This window comes from Rana temporaria, chromosome 1 (assembly GCF_905171775.1).
Source record: "Rana temporaria chromosome 1, aRanTem1.1, whole genome shotgun sequence".
Classification (NCBI taxonomy): domain Eukaryota; kingdom Metazoa; phylum Chordata; class Amphibia; order Anura; family Ranidae; genus Rana; species Rana temporaria.
Window position 1 is genome coordinate 219,967,636 of NC_053489.1, and position 25,573 is coordinate 219,993,208.

The following is a 25,573-nucleotide window of genomic DNA, read 5'->3' on the forward strand; positions in this document are numbered from 1 at the left end:
TGACTTTCACACAGATATCTGCACTTATTTGTTTTTTTTACTAAGTAAATGGAGATGAATACATTGTAGCTTTTATTTACAAAGTAAGATTATTTATTTCATATGTTAAGTGAAACAGGTTTTTCAAAAGTTTTTTTCATTTATATAGTAAAAAATCAAAAACTGTGGTTATTAAAGTGTATGTAAATCCTGACTTTGTAAAATAACCCATTCAGTTCAAAATAGAAATGAGAGCTAAAACATTTGTGTATACATATAAAAAAATATAAATACCTTTTTTCCCCCCATTTTAGTAAGTGATCAAAATTCCCTGTGTTCTCAGTTGCATAAGAGATAAGGGAGGAGAAACAGCAGCACATTGAACTTCCCAGTAAAAGGCTGTGCAGGGAGGGTGTGTCAGGGCAAGTCTTATGATAAGAAGAGAGAAGGCTGTGTTCCCAGCATAGCTAGAGAACTGACCACAGTGTGTTCTCCTTGCTAGTGTGGTTAGTTTTTAATAGGAAAGCAGAGGGACTGACAGGAATATCAGGTATTTCACACTAAGAAAGCAATACAAAGAGAATAGGATACTTTTTTCATACAATTACATGGTACAGCAGACACATATCAGGAATTTGAAATGTTGGGTTTAAATATTCTTTAACCACTTAACCCCCGGACCATATTGCTGGTCAAAGACCAGAGCACTTTTTGCGATTCGGCACTGCGTCGCTTTAACTGACAATTGCGCGGTCGTGCGACGTGGCTCCCAAACAAAATTGGCGTCCTTTTTTTCCCACAAATAGAGATTTCTTTTGGTGGTATTTGATCACCTCTGCGGTTTTTAGTTTTTTGCGCTATAAACAAAAATAGAGCGACAATTTTGAAAAAAATGAATATTTTTTACTTTTTGCTATAATAAATATCCCCCAAAAATATATATATATATATATAAAAAAATAATTTCCTCAGTTTAGGCCGATACGCATTCTTCTACATATTTTTCGTAAAAAAAAAATCGCAATAAGCGTTTATTGATTGGTTTGCGCAAAAGTTTTAGCGTTTACAAAATAGGGGGTAGTTTTATGGCATTTTTATTATTATTTTTTTTTTACTAGTAAAATGATCAGCGATTTCTTTTCGGTACTGCGACATTATGGCGGACACTTTTGACACATTTTTGGGACCATTGGCATTTTTATAGCGATCAGTGCTATAAAAATGCATTGGATTACTATAAAAATGCCACTGGCAGGGAAGGGGTTAACACTAGGGGGTGGGGAAGAGGTTAAGTATGTTCCCTGGGTGTGTTCTAACTGTAGGGGGGGATGGGACTCACTAGGTACACACAGCTCCCGGTCCCCGCTCTGTAATGAGCGATTGCGGGTGTCCGGCGGCGATCGCGCCCGCCAGGCACACGCACGGGAGTCGGTGGGAAAGTGGGGGGCGTGTGTGTGCGCCTCCAGCGGCGCGCGTGTGCCCCTATTGGCTGCTGGGCGAGGTGACGTATAGCTACGTGCTCTCGCCCAGCAGAGCCGACCTGCCGCCATATAACTATTTGGCAAGCAGTTAAATACTAGTGTTGAGCAGAATATGCCATATTCGATTTCGCGATATATCTCGAATATATATTCGAATATTCGAGATATATTCGCTAAATTCGAATATTCGTGATATTTTATCGAAAGTAAATAATTGCGATTTTTCGCTATTGCGAATGCGAAAATAATTGCGATTTTTTGATAACTGCGGTAGGAGCACTCTGATTGGCTCAGAATATTCGTGATATTTTATCGAAATATCGCAACATGCGAATGCGATATTTATTGCGCAATTTCGAGAAATGCTGGAGGAGCGCTCTGATTGGCTCAGAATATTCGTGATATTTTATCGAAATATCGCAACATGCGAATGCGATATTTATTGCGCAATTTCGACAAATGCTGTAGGAGCACTCTGATTGGCTCAGAATATTCGTGATATTTTACAATACAAAATAATTGCGAATATTCGGCAAATGCGGAAGGAGCACTCTGATTGGCTCAGAATATTCTTGATATTTTACAATACAAAATAATTGCGAATATTCGGCAAATGCGGAAGGAGCACTCTGATTGGCTCAGAATATTCGTGATATTTTACAATAGAAAATAAAAAGTGTTTTGCATTGGTGGTGATTCTTTACTCTATCCATCTGTCACAGCCATTTGTCAATCAAACACCTTGAAGATTGAACACGTTCATGCTGCATGCTTTGGACTTTTTTTCACTTCACATATCAGACATTTTTATGAAAGATTATTTTTCTATTATTGGGACTATATTTCTTTATATATTTGTTTCACTGTGTATTTCACAAGTTATTTGCGCTTGCTTATTTTATAATTTGCCCACATGTCTTGTCACTAGACATATTTTTTATTCTTGTAGAGCGACTCCATTTTCTGTCTTGTATTAATTTATGTTGTATAACATTTTTGAGTTGCTGCTGTATTCTCCCCTTTTTTAAGGTATGCGCAATTTTTTCCTTCTTACAAAAAATAATAATATCAAACATACAAATATTCATAACATACACATACACAAAGTCCCCCCCTTTTGCATCAGAGACAATCAGAGTTCTCCTACCACAGTTATCGAAAATTCGCAATCATTTTCGCATTCGCAATAGCGAAAAATCGCAATTTTTTTTTTTTCAATTTGGCAACATAAAAGGATCGCCTCAGCTTAGCTACTCGGCCCAGGGTCCCTAATCATACCAGCAATGCTTTTAGACGTCGATAGGATGTGATCTGTTTTAAAAATCAAATTGAAAAAATGTGAATATTCGGAATTGCGAATATTCACCGCGAAATTCGAAATATAGCGCGATTTCTCGAATATGCTATATTCGAGTCGAATATTCGCAATGCGAATATTCGTGAGCAACACTATTAAATACCACCAAAAGAAAGCTTTGTCTGTCTCAAAAAGAATTATCTAAAAAATGTATTTGTGTTTCATGACCAAGTAATTGTCAGTCAAAGTCTCACAGCTCTGAAAAAGGAAAAATGGCCTGGAAAGGGAGGGAGCGTAACATGCTAGTATTCAGATGGTTTAACAGGTCAAATTATAGAATAGATATTTTTTTATATATATTTACAGAAAACAACTTTTTTTTTAAACTAACACTGGTTAAAACATTAAAGCCTACTTTGACTCGCACAAAATTCACACTATGTATTTTTTTGTTATTTTAAGTATTTGCCAAAGCAGGCTCATAGTAGAAAATTAAAAATAAATTATCTGCTTCATACGGGGTATACAGTTAAAGGAGCAAAAGTGGGTAAAGAAAGTATGTTGCCAAGAAATATAGAGGTTGATTGCTCCCTCTGTAAATTCTAGTTCTCTGGACATGCTGATCCTATGGCTTGGGTCTATTTATCCTTTTCCATTTTGATGCTGTAAAATGCCCGAATGGTGCTGCATGAAATCCTATTATTTTCTATGTTTTCTATTATTACTATTTTGCTTCTGCAATCTAAACACACTAAGAAAGTGTGATCCCTATAACTGATCCAGTTGTGGTGAGATAGCTTAACTTACAGTAGCTTGGTAGACAGTCACACGATCCAAATGACATCCTGCAGATCCAGAAAACTTTAATGCGGATATGTGCAGATCATAACGGATGAACATCATATAGATCAAAAAAATCTTAGTGTGTCTAGTCTAGCATAATGCAGTACATGGAATGAATGGAGGCTAAAGCATGGAGAATGAGGATGGGACTACTTGTATAAAAGCATCCCCCAGCTACAGAGTAAGGTGTGGCCCTCCTGTACACCTGGATTGGAGGGGCAGAAGGGGTGGCTGCATACAGAGGAACCAATCCCCTCCTTTCCAATGGAGGGGATTGGATCCTCTAAATGCCATTCCCCCTCCTATCCAGCTTCTCACTGCTGCCCTCTCTTGGTCCCCGCTGTGCTCTCTCCCTGCCCCCCTAGCTCTCTCCTGGCCTCTTTGTCAGGATGGAGAGTGGGAAAGGGGTCGATAAATGACACATTCCTTGTCAGTACTGATCACTGACTCTGTCCATTCAGCTGTGTCTACTATGCTTCAGTTTGTGAATGAACGGGAAGCTCAGTTACTCCTCTGCAGACAATTCATTTGTAACACATGAATTACTGCGAGTACTGCATGCATGCAGAACAATAAAAATTCAGCAGTACTGTATTATTAAATTGCTATTATTATACAGGATTTATCTATCGCCAACAGTTTTTTCAGCGCTTTTGCAGTATAAGGTCAGACCATACAATTACACCACAATTTAATATAGTAAGAATGAGAGGGCCCTGCTCATTAGATAATGAGGAAGGAATAATTACATTGCAAGTTCTGACTTCACTCTGACTTTTGTAATCTGCTTGTTTGTTGCAGGTCATTGTTGCAAAGTATTAATGCCAAAAACGACCAGGCAGCTAGCATTTTTACTGGTGAAGAGTGTCACAAGTGAGGATTGTCAGCCCTAATAGTTATCATAACACCTTGCTACTCTTCTTAGTACTACTAGTACTCCTATATTTTAACACATGTTCGGATTGTTCACTTAACTTTACAAATGTAATATGCAATGTGAATTAACCACTTCCTGCCCGGTCAATAGTAAATTGACGTCCGGGAAGTGGCTGTGTTATCCTGACTGGACGTCTATTGACGTCCAGCAGGATAATATGCCGGTGTGCGCAGCGCGGCAATCAGTGATGCTGTGTGTCAGTCTGACACCCTGCATCTCCGATCTCGGTAAAGAGCCTTGTGATCAGCTGTGTCCAATCACGACTGATCACGTTGTAAACAGGAAGAGCCGTTGATCGGCTCTTCCTCACTCGTGTCTGACAGACGCGAGTAGAGGAGAGCCGATTGACGGCTCTCCTGACAGGGGGGGTTCACGCTGATTGTTTATCAGCGCAGCCACCCCTCGGATGCCCACACTGGACCACCAGGACCACCAGGGAAGGGGGCAACATGTGGAATGCTCTATTTGCGGGAACAAAATTATAAAAAAATTGTTTGGGTACAGTGTAGCATGACCGTGCAATTGTCATTCAAAGTGCGACAGCACTGAAAATTGGCTTGGGCAGGAAGGTGCGTAAGTGCCTGGTATTAAAGTGGTTAATGACCATATTATATAGCATATCATCAACTATTCCTCCTTACATTGCAGATTAGTTTTACATTCAGTTAAGTAGGCTGCACTGCAGGACTTCCCTACTATCTTTCTACTGCTGTAAATTCACTACAACTCTCTCTTGACTGTTGGTCCTCTTTGTCTCAGCCTCCACCTCTCCATATATACTGTATACTGTACATTTTGTCATGGTTTTCTTAGTCACTCCATTGCTTTCAACTCATTAAACTAAAGTATATCTATGCTCTGCAGATCTCCTGATTCTGCTGGCATGAACAACCATCTTGCAGCTGCCTTCTCTTTTATGTTGAAAAGTCAGCATGACTGAAAAAGAACTTCTAATCCCCTTTTAGATCTGTTTCCCAGACTGACATAACCCTGGTATGTGACTGTAGTATTACATTTTCTCTAGGTTGTGTTTTTGCCTTGTCTGTGCCTTCCCCCTTTCACCCAGTCATAAACTTGAAGTGCACACATGACAGTCACTTGAATCTTGCCGTACTTTATACAAAACCTTTGTTTTTGTTTAGGCCATACTCTTCTGAACTCCCCTAACACATTATCTTGCGGTTTACTACCTAGCACGCTGCATCCACACTAGACTACTGTGTTTGCTGAGAGCACACTTTTACATACATTATCTTAAATTCCAAGTATATATTTTTGTGGTAGTATTCTTCCAACTGACATGAGCTCAAGGAATAGTTGAATATTATAATTTTAATTTTAGAAGTTGCTTTCCTATTGTAACATTTGTCCTAACTTTTGTAAGAGTGTATCATCTGGTATTGCTGCAGTCTCCAAACTTTTCAGTATAGGGACTATGTCATATATTTTACAATTATTGGTAGCAGGGCCGGACTGGGCATAAAAACCAGCCCTGGAAATTATTTCATAGCAGCCCCAGTGGCGTAGCGGGGGTTGTCAGCACCCAAGGCAAGTAATTTGCACCCCTAACCCACGGACATTTAGCACGCCGAGTCCCTTCCACTTGTACAGTATTAAACCCCTTATGTCCTGTACACACGATCGGTTCATTCGATGAAAACGGTCCGATGAATTTTTTCATCAGATATCCGATGAAGCTGACTTTCATCAGTCGTGCCTACACACCATCAGTTAAAAAACCGATCGCGTCAGAACGCGGTGACGTAAAACACAACGACGTGCTGAGGAAAATGAAGTTCAATGCTTCCGAGCATGCGTCGACTTGATTCTGAGCATGCATGGATTTTTAACCGATGGACGTACCCACAGACGATCGTTTTTTTCTATCGGTTAATTAACCATCAGATCATTTTAAAACAAGTTCCTAGTTTTTTAACCGATGGATAAAAAAACAAAGGGGGCCCACACACGATCGATTAGTCTGATGAAAACGGTCCATCAGACAAACTGATCGTGTGTATGTGGCATTAGGATGTACTACTCTTTCTCTTTGTTCTCCTTTCTTTACCTTTTATCTCGATCTATCCTAATGTCTTGTCCCCACCCCCTATCTATCGCTCTTTATCCATCTTTCATGTTCTTTCTCACTCGTTTTCTTTGTTTATCCCCCTCTTTTAATTCCTTCTCTTACTCCTTGTTTTTTTCCTCTCTCAACTCTATATCTAAACACACACTGTATGTATTTACGCCTATATGTATATTGCACCCAATGAATGATTGTCTTATGGGGAGGGTGGATTTCAATGTAAAATGTGCCATGGCCATAGCACCCACCATAAAGCATCCTCTCTCTGTACTGAGGGCTGTAATATAATTCTGCTGTGGCAGATGAGGAAGTGTGTGTGTGTGTGTGTGTGTGTGTGCCCTCTCCTGCAGGGATTGCAGACATTACAGGAGATGGTCAGAGACTACAGATATAGGACAGGAGATGGTCAGAGACTGCAGATATAGGACAGGAGATGGTCAGAGACTGCAGATATAGGACAGGAGATGGTCAGAGACTGCAGTTACAGGACAGGAGATGGTCAGAGACTGCAGATATAGGACAGGAGATGGTCAGAGACTGCAGATATAGGACAGGAGATGGTCAGAGACTGCAGTTACAGGACAGGAGATGGTCAGAGACTGCAGTTACAGGACAGGAGATGGTCAGAGACTGCAGTTACAGGACAGGAGATGGTCAGAGACTGCAGTTACAGGACAGGAGATGGTCAGAGACTACAGATATAGGACAGGAGATGGTCAGAGACTGCAGATATAGCACAGGAGATGGTCAGAGACTGCAGACATGGTTCCACTGGACGGTTAGGGATTGCAGACATGATTGATTTAGGAGATGATCAGAGACTGCATTTAAAACTGAACTCAATGTACAGGTATACAACCAAGTGACAGAAGAAATAATCACATCCAATTTCTAAAATACTAATTTTCTTGCAAAAACTGAACTGCTCAGGATAAGTGGAGGACAGTAACCAGTTAATTGGTCTGTTAAGCTTTTAGCCTCATCCAGCAGTAAATCCTCCAACAACAACAAAAAAACTCCTTTCAAACAATCTGTGCAGCACACACAGAGCTCTGCCGAAATAGCTGATTATAAGGCTGAAATGGTTAATGCCATGTGTCCCCGGTCTCATAGAACACTGCTGCAGCATCTTCCAGAGATCTTATCAGTGTGATCAGACAATGTGCAGGTCAGGTTAGGCAGATAAAAAAAAGTAAACCAGAGGGACAAGGGGGGGGGGGAGGCTGATTGGTAACCTGCACACTGCCTGATCACATATCTGAAAGACAACATGTTACTGTTCAGATTTGTGTGTCCTGAGGCTGCAGAACATGGATTGTTGTCATCCTACCTTTCCTTTCCTGCATCTCCCTCCTAGCGTGCCCCATTCAGCTTCACTCCAACACTTACAATCAAATGTGAGCGGGGAAGAGCTACACTGCCTGCTGATTGGCTGTGGATGGACCGGAGGAGGAGCAGATCCTCCCCTGCACTCCTTTAAGCAGCGCTATTGGCTGTGGGTTCCCTACTAGAGAAATGACTGGCCAGAGAACACTCAGTAAGTGTCCATCCATGCTCCCTCCTGCATTATCCTCCTCCACAGCACAGACCTGACAGTGCCTACCGCACGATAGTCACGTGCTCCTCCAGCCCTCCGCTCTGCTGCTGGAATTTATTTCCTCATCCAGCCCCGAGTCATGTTCACAGCAGCCAGCCTACCGGGATATTTCCCGCTGTCCCGCTAGGCCAGTCCGGCCCTGATTGGTAGGCCAAAAAAAATCTGTTTTATAATCAGTCCCCCCATTATATCTATGAGTGCCCATCAGAGCTCCCCTTACATCCATGAGTGCCCATCAGAGTCCCCTTTACATTCAGCAGTGCCCAGCACAGTCCCTCCATACATTCAGCAGTGTTCAGCACAGCCTCCCTTTTACATCTACAGGTATGTGTGCCCAGCGCAGCCCCCCTTGCATTCATCAGGGACCAGCACAGTCCCCCCTTAAATCCATGTGTTTCCAGCACAGTCCCCCCTTATATCCATGTGTGCTCAACAAATCCCCCTTACATCTTTTTGTGCCCAACAGAGTCCCCCCTTACATCCCTGTGTGCCCAGGTGTTATTTTTTCATCTATCTATTAAGGTTCTTGCGGTAAAACCAAGAAAGCTTAGACGTCTGTAGTATCAATGCTTTACGAAACAGGGGAACTGCACATACAACTGTAAGATACACAATATAACACAATTTATAGCTTACAAAGTATGCCAACAACATGCACATGACTAAGCATTAGTTGTTAATGCGAAACGCGTCAGCTGTCTATCCCACTGTATGCTGTTGTGTGCTGTGCATTTTTTCCTTTTTACAATAAAGAGCACGTCTTTTTTCAACAAGACTTTTTTCCATTCTCCCACCTGCTTAATGCCAACAACATGCACAAGCCAATTATCCTTTCTAGCAAAATATAAGCATGTACAATATGTAAGCATTACGTAAACTAAACAGTTACTCAAATTAATCAAGGCATTGTCCTTCATAGTTCTTGTCTCTAACAGTCAAAAAGTCTCCAAAGTTATCCAGCTTCTGCCAGCCATGTGTTGCTCTTTCTCTTCCAAAACACAACTCCCTTTCTCTCTCCACATGCTTGTTTCAAAACCTAAACTCCTCCCCCCTACTTCTGCTTACATCACATCCTGCAGAGAATGTCCTCTCTAGCAGTCCAACTGGTACATTTACATATCAATGGAGGGGGAGCATGGCTTCCTTGAAAACATATGGTCTCAAAAAAAAATATAACTCCATATTATGGCCATGGAGTCACTACAATTAGTCATGGCAATACACCAGGGCAGTCTTTCCCTTATAGCCATGTGTGCCCAGCAAGAGTCCCACCTTACATGTTAACCAACCACAGAGGAGAGGTATGAAATCTGTACTGGAGGAAGTTTACAGCTGACTGTCAGTGGATGTGCCAGTCTTTGTATTACAATACACACTGGGACATCCATTGCCAGCCAGAATATTTTCATGGAGAGTTGGTGCTTGCTAGATAACATCTTGTAGCTGGGCAGATGTGGCTCTTGACCATAGTTTGGAATCTTCTGCCTTAAACAAAATACATTACCTACATGGATCTAATATGGCAGTTTTAATTGCTGACTAACCCATGTTACCTCTTCTTTAACTGCATTAATATCTAGAAATTAATCATAAATCCATCCTACTTTTGTTGCAAATTGATGTTAGGTCAGTAAAGAAATCCATTCAGATCAGTCCTTGCCCAAATGGGTTTTCAATCTCATGTCTGTCTATCTCTGACATACATATACTAAGCCTAGTTTGTCCAAAAGCCAATTAGAAAAGCACTGCATGTTTCTGAAAGAAGTCTGTGACTTGAGGAATTACTCCAAGAACTGATATTAAATTTACCCCTATAGTGTCTCTGAAAACGTATGATCGTATAACGTATGATCTTGTGCATGTAAAGCAACAGTGCTTACAAAAGAAGAAAAATAGTTCATAAACCCAGCAATTTTAACAGAGAAGAGGCTTTAAAAAATCATGCGCAGTGGTTACTATTAGTGGAAAACCACACATCTTTGGACCAGTGGGTTCTGGGTACTGCCTCCAAGGCATCGCCGAGGATAAGCTATCTTATCTTAATAAGAAATACAATTAAATGTATAGTTAAAAAGAAGAGGTAAACCTTTCCTAATAGTGAAAAGATGTACATACTCCTAGGACACTAGCAAAAAAATTAAAGCACACTGGAAGCGGAAGAGGTTATACCTGTTTGCCAGTGTCCAAAACCTCCTTTAAGCTACAGTATAACCCAATCATATCAGAATAACTGAATACTGAATCCCCTAATGAACTTCAAGAAACAGACTTTTGCAATAAGTACACAAAACTGTTTTTACTGGTACACTTTCAGAACCAACCACCAACATTTCTAGCAGATAATCTAGACATGCTTGTGTAAATACAGATCTATCCTTATGCCGCGTACACACGATCGGGCTTTTGCCCAGCCAAATCACATTGGAATTCTGATGGAATTCCATTGGAAAAAAAATAGAACATGTTCTATATCTAAACTCTGATGGAATTCATCGGAATTTCCGATGAAAAAACTCCATGGGGCTACACATGATCGGAAAATCCGATGGAAAAAGTCCATTGGACTTTTCCCATCGGAAATTCCGATCGTGTGTACGGGGCATTAGACAAACAATTATCAGGTAAAAGAAGTGGGAAGATGAGCTAGACCGAATGGTCTTTATCTACCAACAGATCACTGTGCACAACTGAACATGTCTTTATACCTTGCAAATTAGTACTTATTAAATGCTTACCTTTCAAACCATTTTCTGTTGGAAATTATTACTGCATACAGCTCATTAGGTGATGATCTCCCTTTCATGGTCCGATAAAGGAATGTATTTTCATGATACTTATACAGAATAAGCACAACTCATTAAATATACTTGAAATACCGTATTTATCGGTGTATAACACGCACAGGCGTATAACACGCACCCTAACTTTAAGAGGGAAGTTTCAGGAAAAAAACCTTCCATGGCACCCTGCGTATAACACGCAGGCACAGTTTACCCTCTATTTTCAGGGTAAAAAAGTGAGTGTTATATGCCAATAAATCCAGTAATCAAAAATATATGTTTTCTTACATTTCACAGCGAGGCATAAATCATAAAATTCTATGTACAATTTGTTTGTTTTGCTGGCTTTAAAAGAGTAAACATGTACTTTTTTTTTTTTTTTTTTTTTTTTTTTTTTTTTTTTTTTTTCAGACTTCAACCTTATAGAGTGTGCATTTATCCGCTCATGTTCCGTTAACCAGCCCTTAGCGCCTCTAATCGGGTTTCGCATCATTAGTGTGGTCTTTTTTTTTTTTTTTTTTCCTTAAGTTGCTTTTTCTCTTACAAAAATATGTATATTGTATATTTTTATACACATATATATGTATTTTTTTTCTTTTTTTTTTTTTTTTTTTTCTTTCTTTTTTTTTCCCTTCCTCTTTTCTTTTTTTTTTTGATATATATGGCCCGGAAAATAAACAAAACAAAAAGACAAATAATTTTACAATTCCTTCACCTTATCCCCGTTCCTCCCTCCCCCCCCCCTCCCCCTATCTCACCATATACATTCCAAAATGGCTTCTGATGCCTTCATCTAATTATAATTTGTCTTTAGGTCTCAGCCCTTAGTTTTTCTACATAGCTCCAAGATCTCTTAAATTCCCTCCAATTATCCCACTTCTTATCTTGAGCTATGTTATTGCCTTCTACTCCTTCTCTCATTTCTTCCATTCTATAGGTCTCTTCCACGGAGTCTATCCATTCCCAGATTGGGGGACATTCTTCCTCCTGCCATTTTCTCGGTATTATCCTTTTCGCGGCATTTAGTAGATGTGGGACTAGGGTTTTCTTATAATTTTTCGTTTTTTCCTCTCCCCCATGAAACAGTACTACCCAAGGGTCCAGTTTAATTTTTCCTTTTGTAATCTCTTCTATGCATCCCAAAATTTTTTTCCAGAATACCTCTACTTTAGGACATTTCCACCACAGATGGGCCATGGTTCCCGGGGTCCTACATCCCCTCCAACACTCTCCCGTTTGTTCGTCATTAAATTTGGATAACTTATCTGGGGTCATGTACCATCCAGTCAGGCATTTATAGCTCATCTCGGCTGTACGGCTATCTACTGCCGAGGAATGAACTAGTGTCAGCATTTTTTCTATTGTGATCCTATCCCGTTTTGATCCTAATTCCCTCTCCCATTTTTTGACGAAAGGGGGGACCGTCCGCTCGTCCACCTTTAGCAGAATCTTATATAATTTTGAGATGGTTCCCTTGACCTTCTCTGATGTGCATAGTTTTTCCAAAACGGATAGCTGCTCCCCTGACCTCAGTGGGTGCGGCAATCTTTTTATAAAGTGGGCTAGCTGATGGTATCTCCATTCGTCAATTTCTAAAAAAAAAGTTTTTTTCTCTTTTAATTCTTGTAGTGTTGCAATGTGCCCATCTTTTATTACATCTCTTAATTGAGTCGTGTCCTTTTTTATCCAATTTCCTCCAATCTGTGATTTACCCGGTGCAAAATAATCATTGTTTTTAAGTGCTAATAGTGGTGAATTAAATTCCTTTTCTATTTTTTTATACATAGTATCCCAAATTTTTAGTGCATTTTTGGTGATCTCATGTGTATTCTTATCCAGTGTCCTATATTGAGGTGGGTTCCAAATAATCTTATTGAGACTTGCCTTTGACATTTCATTTTCGATGTTGACCCACCTCTTTTCCTTGCTGGCCCTAGCCCACTCCACTACCCTTGACAGGATCACCGCCTCGTAGTATGTTTTAATGTCTGGTACTGCTAGTCCCCCCTTTATTTTAGGTTGTCTTAGAGTCTGGAAGGATATTCTGTGTTTCTTGTTTCTCCAAATAAAATTCATCATCTGTTTTTTAAGAGCTGAGAAGAGTATTCCAGGCAAACGCATAGGTATCATCTGAAACTTATAGGTAATCTTTGGTAAAATTACCATTTTACAGAAATTTATTCGTCCTATCCAGGATAGTGGTCTATTTTTTATCCTCCCAATTTCCTCCCTGATTTCATTTAGCAATGGAATGAAGTTTTTCACATACATTTTTTTGGTTGATTTTACTAGAAAAATACCGAGGTACCTGAGTGCTTTTACCCAGGAAAATCGATATTTCGATTTTAAGTCCCTTTCCTCCCGTCCGTCAACATTAATGCTTAAGATCTCAGTTTTGGCTACGTTGATTTTAAAATTTGATATTTCTCCGTATAGCGTACATAGGTCTAATAAATTTGGAATTGAGGTTTTAGGGTCAGACAAATAGAAGAGGACGTCATCTGCAAATGCCGAAAGTTTGTGTTCGTCCTCACCTATTTTAATTCCTCTTATATCGGGGCACCTGCGTATCCTGGCCAATAGTGGCTCCAGAGAGAGCACAAACAGGAGTGGAGACAGGGGACATCCCTGCCTAGTACCGTTTTTCATTATCAGCTCTTGGGATAAACTACCATTTATTTTTATTTTTGCCCTCGGTTCCTGATACAAGGTTGTTATCCACTCTCTCATCCTTTGACCAAACCCCATTTCTTCCAGGGTGCGTAACATGAATCCCCAGTCTACCCTGTCGAATGCCTTTTCTGCATCTATCGACAGGAGTAGACTGGGGGATCCGATCATTTTCATTCTTTGCATTATCAACAATGCTCTGACTCCATTATCCTTCCCCTCTCTTCCCTGGATAAACCCTGTCTGGTCTGGATGTACCATCTTTGCCATTTCTTGTTTTACTCTCTCGGCCAAGACCTTTGCGAACAGTTTCACATCTGTGTTTAACAGAGATATTGGTCGATACCCTGAGCAATCTTCTTTGTCCTTGCCTTCCTTGTGGATAACTGTTATACTGGCCTCTGAGGCCTCCCGGCTCAAACAAAAGTCTTTACCCAGTCCGTTAAAATATTGGCATAATTTTGGTAGAAGGATCTCCCTACATTTTTTATAATACAAAATAGTGAAGCCGTCGGGCCCCGGACTTTTACCTGTTGCTGTACTGGTTAATGCTATATTAATCTCTTTTTCCGATATTGGTCTATCCATAACTGATGCCTCGCTTCTGTTTATTTTTGGCAGTCCAGCTTTCTTCAAGAAATTTACAGTTTTATTTATTTTTTCTCCCTCCTGCCCCTTCTTTTGTTCTACCGAATAGAGTCTCTCATAATATAGCCTGAAGGTCTCTGCAATTTCCTTTGTTGTATGCATCATTTCTCCTTTTTCATTTTTGATTTTTTCTATATAGTTTTTTGATTTCTTTTTCTGTACTATTCTTGCTAAATGTTTATTAGTTTTATTTCCCCACATATATCTTTCCCTAGCAATTAAGTTAAATTCCTTTCGGGTTTCTTGTTCCATAATATCCTTCAATTCATTTCGTTTATTGACTAGTTTCAAATACAGATCGCGTTGTTTCCCTATTTTTTTGTGTTCCTGTTCTAAGAGGAAGATCTCTTTTATTAATCCTTCTTTTTTCCTATCTTTTTCTTTCTTTTTCCTTGCTCCTTCCGAGATAAAGGTTCCTCTAATCACTGCCTTATGGGCATCCCATAATGTTGCCACTGAGACTTCCTCTATATCGTTTAACGTGAAATACTCTTCCAGCTCCTTTTTTACCCTTGTTAAACTGGTCTCCTCTATCAACAAGTGTTCATCTAACCTCCAATTTTGTTTAGGTCTCTGATTTCCTGAAATGTCTATTATCATACTTACTGGTGCATGATCGGAGATCGTCATGGTTTCTATTTTTGTCTCCACCACTATATCTAAGGTCCTGTGATCTACTAATATGTGGTCGATCCTTGAATAGGTCCCATGGACCGAGGAGTAAAATGTGTAATCCCGTTGGTCAGGGTTGAAGACTCTCCACGCGTCAATCAACTGACTCCTAAACAAGGCATCCCTAAGCTTTCTTAGCTGTGCGCACCGAACATTCGATGTCTGGGATGACTTATCTATTTTTGGGTTGATACATAGATTAAAGTCTCCTCCCATGATTACTCTTCCTCTCCTAAAATCTATTAGTTTCCCTAGTATTCCCAAAAGAAATTTTATAGGTAAGACATTCGGGGCATAGACATTTACTAAAGTACATTCCAATCCCTCCAATCTTCCTCTCAGAAAAAGGAATCTCCCCTCTGGGTCTGTCAGTCTATCAGTTAGTTCGAACCTTATCCTTTTTGAGATTCCGATTGCTATCCCTCTAGCTCTTTTGGATATGGTGTCCCCATAGTACCAAATAGGGAGGTCTGGTGCATATAATCTGATATTTGATCCTAATGTGATATGTGTTTCTTGTAAAAAGGAGATGTCTGCTTTATATCCCTTCAATTCCTTGAGAACCTTATGTCTCTTGGTTGGGCTATTGAGACCTTTCACATTATAGGATATACATTTGATTTGTGGCATCTTTGGTCTTTTCCTTTTTTCTGAATATTTTGGTGAGATAGGCCCCATCCTTCCCTCCCCCCCCCCCTCTCCCCTCCTCCCCCCCCTCCCCCCCCTCCCCCCCCCTCTCCCTCCCCCCCACCCCACACCCCCCCTCCCTCCGCCCCCCCCCCCCCCGTCCACCCCCCCCCCGTCCACCCCCCCCCCACTCCCCCCTCCCCCCTTTTGGCCACCAAGTGACCTCTGAACCAGCTAACATATCCTGGTCCAGATTTCTCCCGGTGGGGTCTGGGATTGCCTCCTACCGCTCATTTTTTTCGAACGATAGGGATAAAGGTCTTTCTCGCCCTCTAGGGAGAGCACGGACCATTCTCCCCTTTTTTCTCTTTTCTCCTTCCCTTCCTTTTTCCCCCCCTGTTCTTTCCCTTTCCATTTCAGCCCCTATCTGAGCTCTACACCCAGCCAGGCAGGTCAGGGGTCTGAATTTCTAATTTATTGCAAAAATCTTTCAGGTCTTCGGGAAATCTCAGAGTTGCGGACCTCCCATCATTTGCTGCTATTAGACAGGCTGGGAATCCCCAGTTATACTTTATTCTCTGACTTACAAGCTGGTTTAAAAGTGGTTTTAGGAGCCGTCTCCTTGCCAGTGTATCAGGGGCAAGGTCCGCGTAAATCTGGAGCTCCATTCCTTTATACGCTAATGGGGGTACCCCCCTCAATTTCTTCCAGATTTTGTCTTTATCTTCATATAACTGGAACCTTACAATGATGTCTCTAGTGCGCTCTGTCTCTGCTCTTTTAGGGTTTCCTACTCTGTGCACTCTTTCTATCTCGATTGGCTCTTCTGGTGTTCGTTCTAATAGTGGGTTAAATATTTCTTGTATTATTATCTTAAGTTCCTCCCCTTTCTCTTCTGGTAGCGATCTTATTCTCAGATTCTGTCTCCGGTTTCTGTTTTCCTGATCCTCCAGTCTGTACATAATCTGTCTCTGTTGTAATTGCATCTGCTCCATTTGCGCTTTTAAGGTGTTTGATTCTAATTCTTGCTTGTCTATCTTCTCCTCCACTGACTCCACTCTAGAGAGAAGAAATCCGAGATCCGTCCGTAGGGTCTGTATTTCCCCCTTGATCGCATTCTCTAGTCTCAGCAACATCTCTCCCATTTCTCCCCTTGATGGGATCTGTAAAGCTGGCCGCTGTTCATCCATCCTGCTATTTTCTACGTCACTTTCTATAGCCCCTTCTCTGGAGTCCATAGATATTTCTCTCGAGTCTCTGCCCTGGGGTTTGCTGTTTTCCACTTTTTTTTCTTTATCTTTATTTATCCTTTGTTGCTTTGTTGCTCCTTGTGTTCGTGGGCTGTCTTCTTTGATCATGAACGATCTAATGGAGCTTGTTGCTGCTTTATCACTTGGTGTCTTCGGGGGTCCCCCTTTTGTGGATCTGCTTGCCATCCTGTTCATTATTCGTCCTCCCCTTCTGATTCTCTTCCCCAGCTTGACCTCCTGTTTCCTCTCCCCTTATCTATTTCTGTTCTGTTTTTTCTTCCCCTTCCCCCTTTTTTTCCTTTTTTTTTTAGTTGGTTTGGCCCCCTGTATTTTTGAATGCCCTTCCGGGGATAACTCTCGTGTCACCTCCCCCACAGCCTTGTCCACGTATTTCGTCTTGCCAGGAGGGGGGGAGACGGAGGGCCTCCGTTCTGTTCCTATATGCTTTCCTGAGGCTGGGGGTACCCCTCCCCCACTTATACTTCTCTCACTCCACCTGCCCCAGTTGCCCAATTGAGTTAACCCCCCAATCCAGGGTGGAGATCGGGTAAGTAGTCGTGGGAGGGAGAGAGTACTGAGGGAAGCGGGGGTGAGCAGCAGACAGGTAGACAACCAGCTGAGGAATTAGCAGCAATTAACAGCAATGTCACCAAAAAAAAAAAAAAAAAAAAAAAAGAAAAAAGCACAAAACCAAAAAAAAAAAGCAAAAAACAAAGAACGGGAGGGAACGGGAGAGAACCTGAGCCCCTCTCCCTCTATATATCTGTATATATGTATATGTTTGTATATGTCTAGCTGTACTCTTTTATTTCCATGTCTGGAATGTCCTATTGATCTCAAGTGTATCAGGTGTATCACATTTGTATCACATATGTTTTCTGAGTACTTAATTCAGGATTTTAATAGGGCTTGAGGACCAATTTGCGTATTATTGCATTCAATGTCCTACCAGTCCCATAGGTTTTTGTTTTGGGTTTTCCAGGGGTGCAAAGTTAGTACTTAAAAGAGCAATTTACCAACAGACTTGTTTTCATTTATTCGGATCACAGTCATTTACCTTCTATTATGATCATTTGTAGAATTAAGTTTAACCAGGTTTAGAGATATGCCAATACTTTTTCAGATCCTGCTTCTCCCTTTGTAGATGTCTCCTACCTTACCTCCGTGCTTCCATCTTCTCTTTTCCTCTGTATAGAGCGTGGCTGTGCTCTGGGGGCTGGGAGCTGACCTTGTTACCTGTGTCGTCCGTGTTACCAGAGTTGGAGCTGCTCCATGTGAACCCAGCAAGCTCAATCCGTCCGCAGCGTATCCAGCCTCCTGTCTCGTGCCGTCCGTCCTTCCCTGCTCCTCACCAGCTGTTCTGAAGTCTCCCTGGTGTGGCAGCGTGTGGCGGCGCAGCAGTACACAGCGTGTGTCTCTAGGCTCTCACTCCTTCTCCTACCGCTGCGGTGGAATGCTGTCTCTGAAGCGGTCCCCGGCGTGTGGTGTGCTGGGGTGTACACCGGCGTCTCATCCCTTCAGGCATTCATCCAGCGCTGTCCTTCCCAGCGGCCGAGCAATCCCATAGGTGTCCACTCCCCCCACCTACGAACGCGCGCGCGTCCTCACGTGCACGTGCGCGCCATCCCCCCGATTCCTATGACCAATAGGTATGTAAACATGTACTTTATTCAACAGGACGGTTAGGAAACAAGTTACTATTATATTTAGTTACAGGAATACAAGATACTATTATATTAATTTTGTTAATCGCAGTTATGTAGATCTAATCTGTATAGTATACTTTTGTGTTTCACATAAATTAACATGAACATGTTTCATTGCAATCTTGGCTGGCACATTTTTTGTGTTATAATCTTAATACAGCAATACAAGTTGGGTGGGCAGCAGCTGGCAGTCAAGCTGTTGACAAACGGAAGCCTAGTAGCCAGCGGCAGACTTTATGCCATGCACAATAAACTTGTGCAGTAGTTCTGTATGCTGGCCAACATGCACAGCTGTACACATCTTTCTTGATTTATTGCTGTATTATTTCTAGAAAAAAAAGTCTGCTAAACTACTCCTGCAGAGCTTGACTTGACCACACGCTACAGGCTTAATCTGAAGTGAGGCACACACAACTTCAAATATTTTATGGCATAATCCTAAAATAATTAGAGCATCACCACAGTATCTATATCAGAGCAAAGGAGGCCAGGCAAAACCTGGCTTTTGATAGTGAGGTGGCCTGGCATGGAACTTGATTGCCTGGATGAAAAACAGAGGCCTTATGAAAATGGATGTGGTCCTTGTATGCAATGACACGCAAGACATGATATTGTACTATACCTGGAGTGTGTTTTTAGTATATCTACAGCCAAAAGTTTTTATCTGTTGTCATTGTAGCCAGCGTCCCTATATGAAGTTTTCCTCTCTATTCTTGTTCTGGTGACAACAAGGGATGAGCTTCGTGTTCAAGTTGAACTCACGTTCGACTCAAACATCGTATGTTCGACAGTTCGTCGAAATACGAACGTTACTGACCGTTCGCACCAAATTCGAGTGGCGTGTCACGGCCCATAATTCACTGCAGTGCATTGCTGGCTGATGATTGGCCAAGCATGCACTATGACCCGCATGCTTGGCCAATCACAGCTTGCAAAAAACGGAGATCCATAATTGGCCAAAGCCAGGGTGGCTTTGGCCAATTATGGCTCAGGGGGTTTAGTACACGCCCCACACTATAAAAGGCCGCCTGCAAGTCGGCCTTGTGTAGTGTGTTGCGGCGGTGGTTAAAGATAGAGACAGAGAGAGAGAAACAGTGTTATTTCAATTGAGTTAGATAGAGCAGGCAGGCAGGCAGGCTAGTCAGTTAGAATTACAGTGTGTAGAGGAAATATATGCATCCCAGGTGTTGTATATGTATTTATACACTATATAGTTTAGCTAGATCCGCTCTTCCTAATTTACTGACAGGCAGGCAGGTGATTGTGCTAGCTGCAGTATTCTCACGTGGTGTACTGTCTGTGTCCTCTGCAATGTGCACCTAAAGCTACGTGGTGTGTTTACTGTCTGTGTCCTCTGCACATTGTGCACCTAACGTAAAGCTGGTGTTTCTCATATTTACTCCTAGAAGCAGAGATCTTCTCATATTAATACTACAGGCAGGGTATATTGTTGCACGTACTTTCACGTGGTGTACTGTCTGTGTCCTCTGCAGTGTGCACCTAAAGCTACGTGGTGTGTGTACTGTCCGTGTCCTCTGCACATTGTGCACCTAACGTAAAGCTGGTGTTTCTCATATTTACTCCTAGAAGCAGGGATCTGCTCATATTAATACTACAGGCAGGGTATATTGCTGCAAGTACTTTCACGTAGTATACTGTCTGTGTCCTTTGCAGTGTGCACCTAAAGCTATGTGGTGTGTGTACTGTCTGTGTCCTCTGCAGGCCATTAGTATTTCTGGAAGGACAACAAGGAGAGGCAGAGAGTCACAAGCCGATAAAAGAGGGCAAGCATGCTCTGCGTCTAGAGGCAACAGTGCTGGTCGTGGATACGGTGCATCCTCATCAGCACGTGGCCGAGGGACACACTCGTCCTTTTTTTCAGCAGCTGGCCGTGTTGAGCCGCAACATGCCGAAGACTTGGTAGAGTGGATGACCAAGCCATCCTCATCCTCCTCATCCTCTCTCACCCAGGCTCAGGGTACTTTGGCAAAGCAGCTGCCAACGCTGCCTCTTCCCTCTGCTCAATGGCATCAGTCACTCCTTCCCTAGCCCCACCATGCCCTCCTGAGGAGTCCCCCGAACTGTTTGACCACAGTGTTGGGTACATGCTGCAGGAGGATGCGCAGCGTTTTGAAGGCTCTGATGAGAGAGGGGGTGCCCAAGAAGGACAGCAATCTGGCAGTCATGTTCCCCCAGCTGAAGCACACTGCTAGGTTTTCTACAGTGATGAGGAGGGAGGGGATGAGGAGGTCACTGACCCTACGTGGGTGCCTGATAGGAGAGAGGAGGAGGAGGAGGCACATCTCCAATGAGGCAGGATGCCCTCCAGGGGCCAGCTTAAGGGCAGCACACCGACTGCATCACAACGCAGAGCTACGCATGTGCAGGGCGCTGCTGTCTCTCAGCGTTATTCCAAAACTTCTTTGGTGTGGGCCTTTTTTGAGACTAGTGCATCAGATCGCACTGCTGCTATTTGTAACATATGTCTCAAGCGTATCTCGCGTGGCCAAAACATCACCCGCTTGGGCACCACATGCTTGACCAGAAATATGTCAACCTGCCATGCAGTTCGTTGGCAAGCGTACCTCAAAGACCCACACCAAAGAACAAAGCGGACCTCTCCTTGTTTCTCATCAGCTGGGATCTCCAACCCCACTATACCCTCAGTCCTCTCTGAAGCCTGCACTGATAGGACTGAAGGTGTGTCACAGCCTAGTACTTGCAGGCAATCTGCAATCTGCAGCGCCAAAAGAATTTCTCTCCCAGCCATCCACATGCCCAGCGGTTGAATGCTAGCTTAGCTTAATTGCTAGCACTTCAACTGCTGCCTTTTCATTTGGTAGATTCTGCCCCCTTCCGTGAGTTTGTGGAATGTGCGGTACCTCAGTGGCAAGTTCCCAAACGCCACTTTTTCTCACAGGAGGCGATTCCGGCTCTCTACCGGCATGTGGAAGGCAATGTGCATGCCTCGCTGGACAGGGCGGTCAGTGGTAAGGTGCCTCTTTAAGCCCTTTCCACTGTTAACCCAATGTGACCACATCAACCATTTCCCACGGCGCTGTAGGTGCTCCATATTATTGCTTACATTCGGATGTCCAAGGTTGTGTGAAGTCTTTATACCATAATGAATGCAAGCAATTCAGTTATGTCCCTCCCTTCCATTCTTTCTTCAAGCGTATATTATGCTCCTGCAGACTCTCCCGATATATTTTATCCCACAGACCTCTCACTGTTTTAATTGCCCATCTCTAGACTTGTTCTATCTTATATCTGCTTGTAAGGGATGTTTTCAGAATTGGTCTCTAAATTAGAATTGGATTTTTAATTATGTCTGCAATCATCTGAAATAAGCACCTTCAAACATTTTCTTCTGATGTTCTGGCCAACACTTTACCACAATATTTTACACTATCAGGTGTTTTTTTCCCATAGTCACTGTCTTACTGCCCACTTTTACCCCCTTTCTGCTCTTTTTTAACACAAATAGAGCTTTCTTTTGGTGATAGTTAAACAAACAAAAAAAATGTGCAAGTCTTCTCCTTCTCCTTCACTGATTGGTGCTGATAGGCTGCACTGAGAGGTGGCACTGATAGGCGGCACTGGTAGGCAGAACTGATGAGGCATTGATAGGCACTGATTGGCAGCACTGATGGGCACTAATAGGTGGCACTGGTGGGCACTGATTAGCAGTACTAATGGGCACTGGTAGGTGGCACTGGTGGGCACAGATTAGTGGCACTGGTGGGCATTGATTAGCAGCACTGGTGGGCACTGATTAGAAGTACTGATGGACACTGGTAGGTAGCACTGGTGGGCACTGATTATAAGCACTGGTGGGCATTGATTTGCGGCACTGGTGGCACTGATTAGCAGCACTGGTGGGAACTAAGGGGACTGATGTCCCTGTAATAGCTTTCTTCTTTTTTTCTCATGCTGTCAGTGTGAGGGAAATGATCAGTTGTCATTGGCTGACAGCTGATCACGTGGTAAAGGGCTGCTGTGTTTGGCCCTTTACCCCGATCTGTGATCAGCCATGTCCTGAGGATTTGGCAATCACAGAGCGTGCCATGGACGCCCTTTCCAGCATTTTAAGCCTGCGCTGTAGCTGTCTATCAGCTATGGTTAAATTGTAGTGTTCACTGCTTTGGCCAATTAGATTGTAAGCTCCCAGGAACAGGGCCCAACTAACCCTCTTGTATTGAATTGTATTGTTGCTGTGTTTTCTTGTATATTGTAAAGTGCTGTGCAAACGGTTGATGCTATATAAATCCTGTATAATAATAATAATCTTCAAGCAATACCAAAACATGTTTCATGTTACAAACACCTTTAAGAATATCAACCTTTTTAGACATTTGTGTGTACTTGGTGACTTTTGGATCAGTGCCTTACTTCTTACCCCCCCCCTCCCCCCCCCCTTATGCAGTTGTCAAAATAACAGGTATGTAAAAAATCTACAAGTTACGTTGAGCTATGTTAATTGGTACTATTGTAATCCAAAGAGCCCTATGCAAAATGCAGTAAGCCATAGCCATAAAACATAATGTATATTTAAAGTCCAATTTGTTTTTACAGACTAGTGTGTGAAGTTTCTATTTGCACAAACCATACGTATACTGCTTGCAGTAATTTTTAAATATGAGAGGTGATTGCTTAAATCTATTTTATTTTCACCTAGAGTGCCCAAGACAGTTCTGGGGTCCAGACTGTAAAGAAAAATGTTCCTGCCATCCACATGGACAATGTGATGATGTTGGAGGACAGTGCACTTGCAATGCAAATCGATGGGGATCCAACTGTGAGAATGCCTGTCTATGCAAGTATGGAAAATGTGACCAAGAGACTGGAAAGTGCACCTGTGAACAAAATTGGTGGGGCCCTCAGTGTTCGAATGCCTGTTATTGTAGTACCAACTCACAATGTGATCAAGCAACAGGAAGGTGCATTTGTCAGCCAGGATGGTGGGCTCGGAGCTGTAACAACCAATGCTCTTGTAACAACTCCCCATGTGATCAACTGACTGGACGCTGTTTGTGTCGGGAACGGTTATGGGGCTCAAGATGTGAGAGAGTATGCCAGTGTTTCAAAGGCAAATGCAATCAAGTGGATGGAACTTGCACATGTGAGCCTGGATATAGGGGTAAATTTTGTCGCGAGCCTTGTCCTGCTGGACTTTATGGACAGGGCTGTCGGAGGAGGTAAGCAAATAAAACTATAATAATTAGTATTGACAGTACCTGATACCTTTATTTTTTTAACTAGATGGTTGGTTGGTAGGGATGAGCTTCGAGTTCGAGTCGAACTCATGTTCAACTCGAACATTGCCTGTTCGCCTGTTCGGTGAACAACGAACAATTTGGGGTGTTCGTGGCAAATTCGAAAAGCTGTGGAACTTTTCCCCTTAACCACTTGCCGACCGCGCACCGTCGTTATACGTCCACAAGGTGGCTCTGCTGGGCGAGAGCACGTAATATGACGTCCTCTCTCCCAGCCGCCACGCGCGCCCCCCGCTCGCCCCCGACTCCCGTGCGTGTGCCCGGTGGGCGCGATCGCCGCCGGGCACACGCGATCGCTCGTTACAGAGCGGGGACCGGGAGCTGTGTGTGTAAACACACAGCTCCCGGTCCTGTCAGCAGGGGAAATGCTGATCTTCTGTTCATACAATGTATGAACCGAGGATCAGTGTTTCCCCTAGTGAGGCCACCCCCCCCCACAGTAAGAACACACCCAGGCATACTTAACCCCTTCCCTGCCCCCCCCCTGCCAGTGGCATTTTTATAGTAATCCAATGCATTTTTATAGCACTGATCGCTATAAAAATGCCAATGGTCCCAAAAATGTGTCAAAAGTGTCCGAAGTGTCCGCCATAATGTCGCAATACCGAAAAAAAATTCGCTGATAGCCGCCATTACTAGTAAAAAAAAATATAATAAAAATGACATAAAAATACCCCCTATTTTGTAAACGCTATAACTTTTGCGCAAACCAATCAATAAACGCTTATTGCGATTTTTTTACGAAAAATATGTAGAAGAAAACGTATCGGCCTAAACTGAGGAAATTTTTTTTTTTTTTATATATTTTTGGGGGATATTTATTATAGCAAAATGTAAAAAATATTCATTTTTTTCAAAATTGGCTCTCTATTTTTGTTTATAGCGCAAAAACTAAAAACCGCAGAGGTGATCAAATACCACCAAAAGTAAGCTCTATTTGTGGGAAAAAAAGGACACCAATTTTGTTTGGGAGCCACGTCGCACGACCGCGCAATTGTCTGTTAAAGCGACGCAGTCCCGAATCGCAAAAAGTACTCTGGTCTTTGGGCAGCAATATGGTCCGGGGGTAAGTGGTTAAAATCCCCACCAGACCTGAAGGGTCTGGAATGGATATTTGGGGGGGACCCCACATTATTTATTTATTTTAAATTGACGGCGGGGTTCCCCTTAATATCCATACCAGACCTGAAGGGCCTGGTAATTGAATTTGGGGGGACCCCACGCTTTTTTTTTTTCTTTTAATGAATTCTCTCAATTCATTATAGCCGCAAGTCAGTTTTAAATGACTTGTTTTCTTTCAGAAATTACACTTTGTGCAGAGACAGTTGCAAGTACGGGAAACATGCGCTATTTCACATGCTTACTTTACACCCCCCCTAGGTACGAAATTTAAAGGAATATTTCACTTTTATTGTTTCACTTTAAGCATTATTAAATTCACTGCTCCCGAAAAAACGGCCATTTTTAAAACTTTTTTTGCATTGATACATGTCCCCTGGGGCGGGACCCAGGCCCCCAAACACTTTTTAGGACAATAACTTGCATATTAGCCTTTAAAATGTAGCTTTCAAACGTTCAAGTCCCATAGACTTTAACAGGGTTCTAAAGTTTAAACAAACGTTTGGTTTGTTCGCAGGTTCTGGTGCGAAACGAACAGGCGGGTGTTCGGCTCATCCCTATTGGTGGGATATCATGTATACCCAACCATTTGTGGTACAAATAGA

The 25,573-nt window shown here is 42.4% G+C and overlaps 1 protein-coding gene across 1 annotated transcript in view; it reads left to right on the forward strand.

Moving 5' to 3' along the window:
- The window catches only part of SCARF2 (scavenger receptor class F member 2), a 321,667-nt gene that overhangs the window by 188,219 nt on the left and 107,875 nt on the right, over nt 1-25,573 (forward strand). The window contains exon 4 of the mRNA XM_040350653.1: nt 23,252-23,771. Coding sequence (XP_040206587.1) covers nt 23,252-23,771 — 520 coding nt within the window. The remainder of the gene's footprint in view (nt 1-23,251; nt 23,772-25,573) is intronic.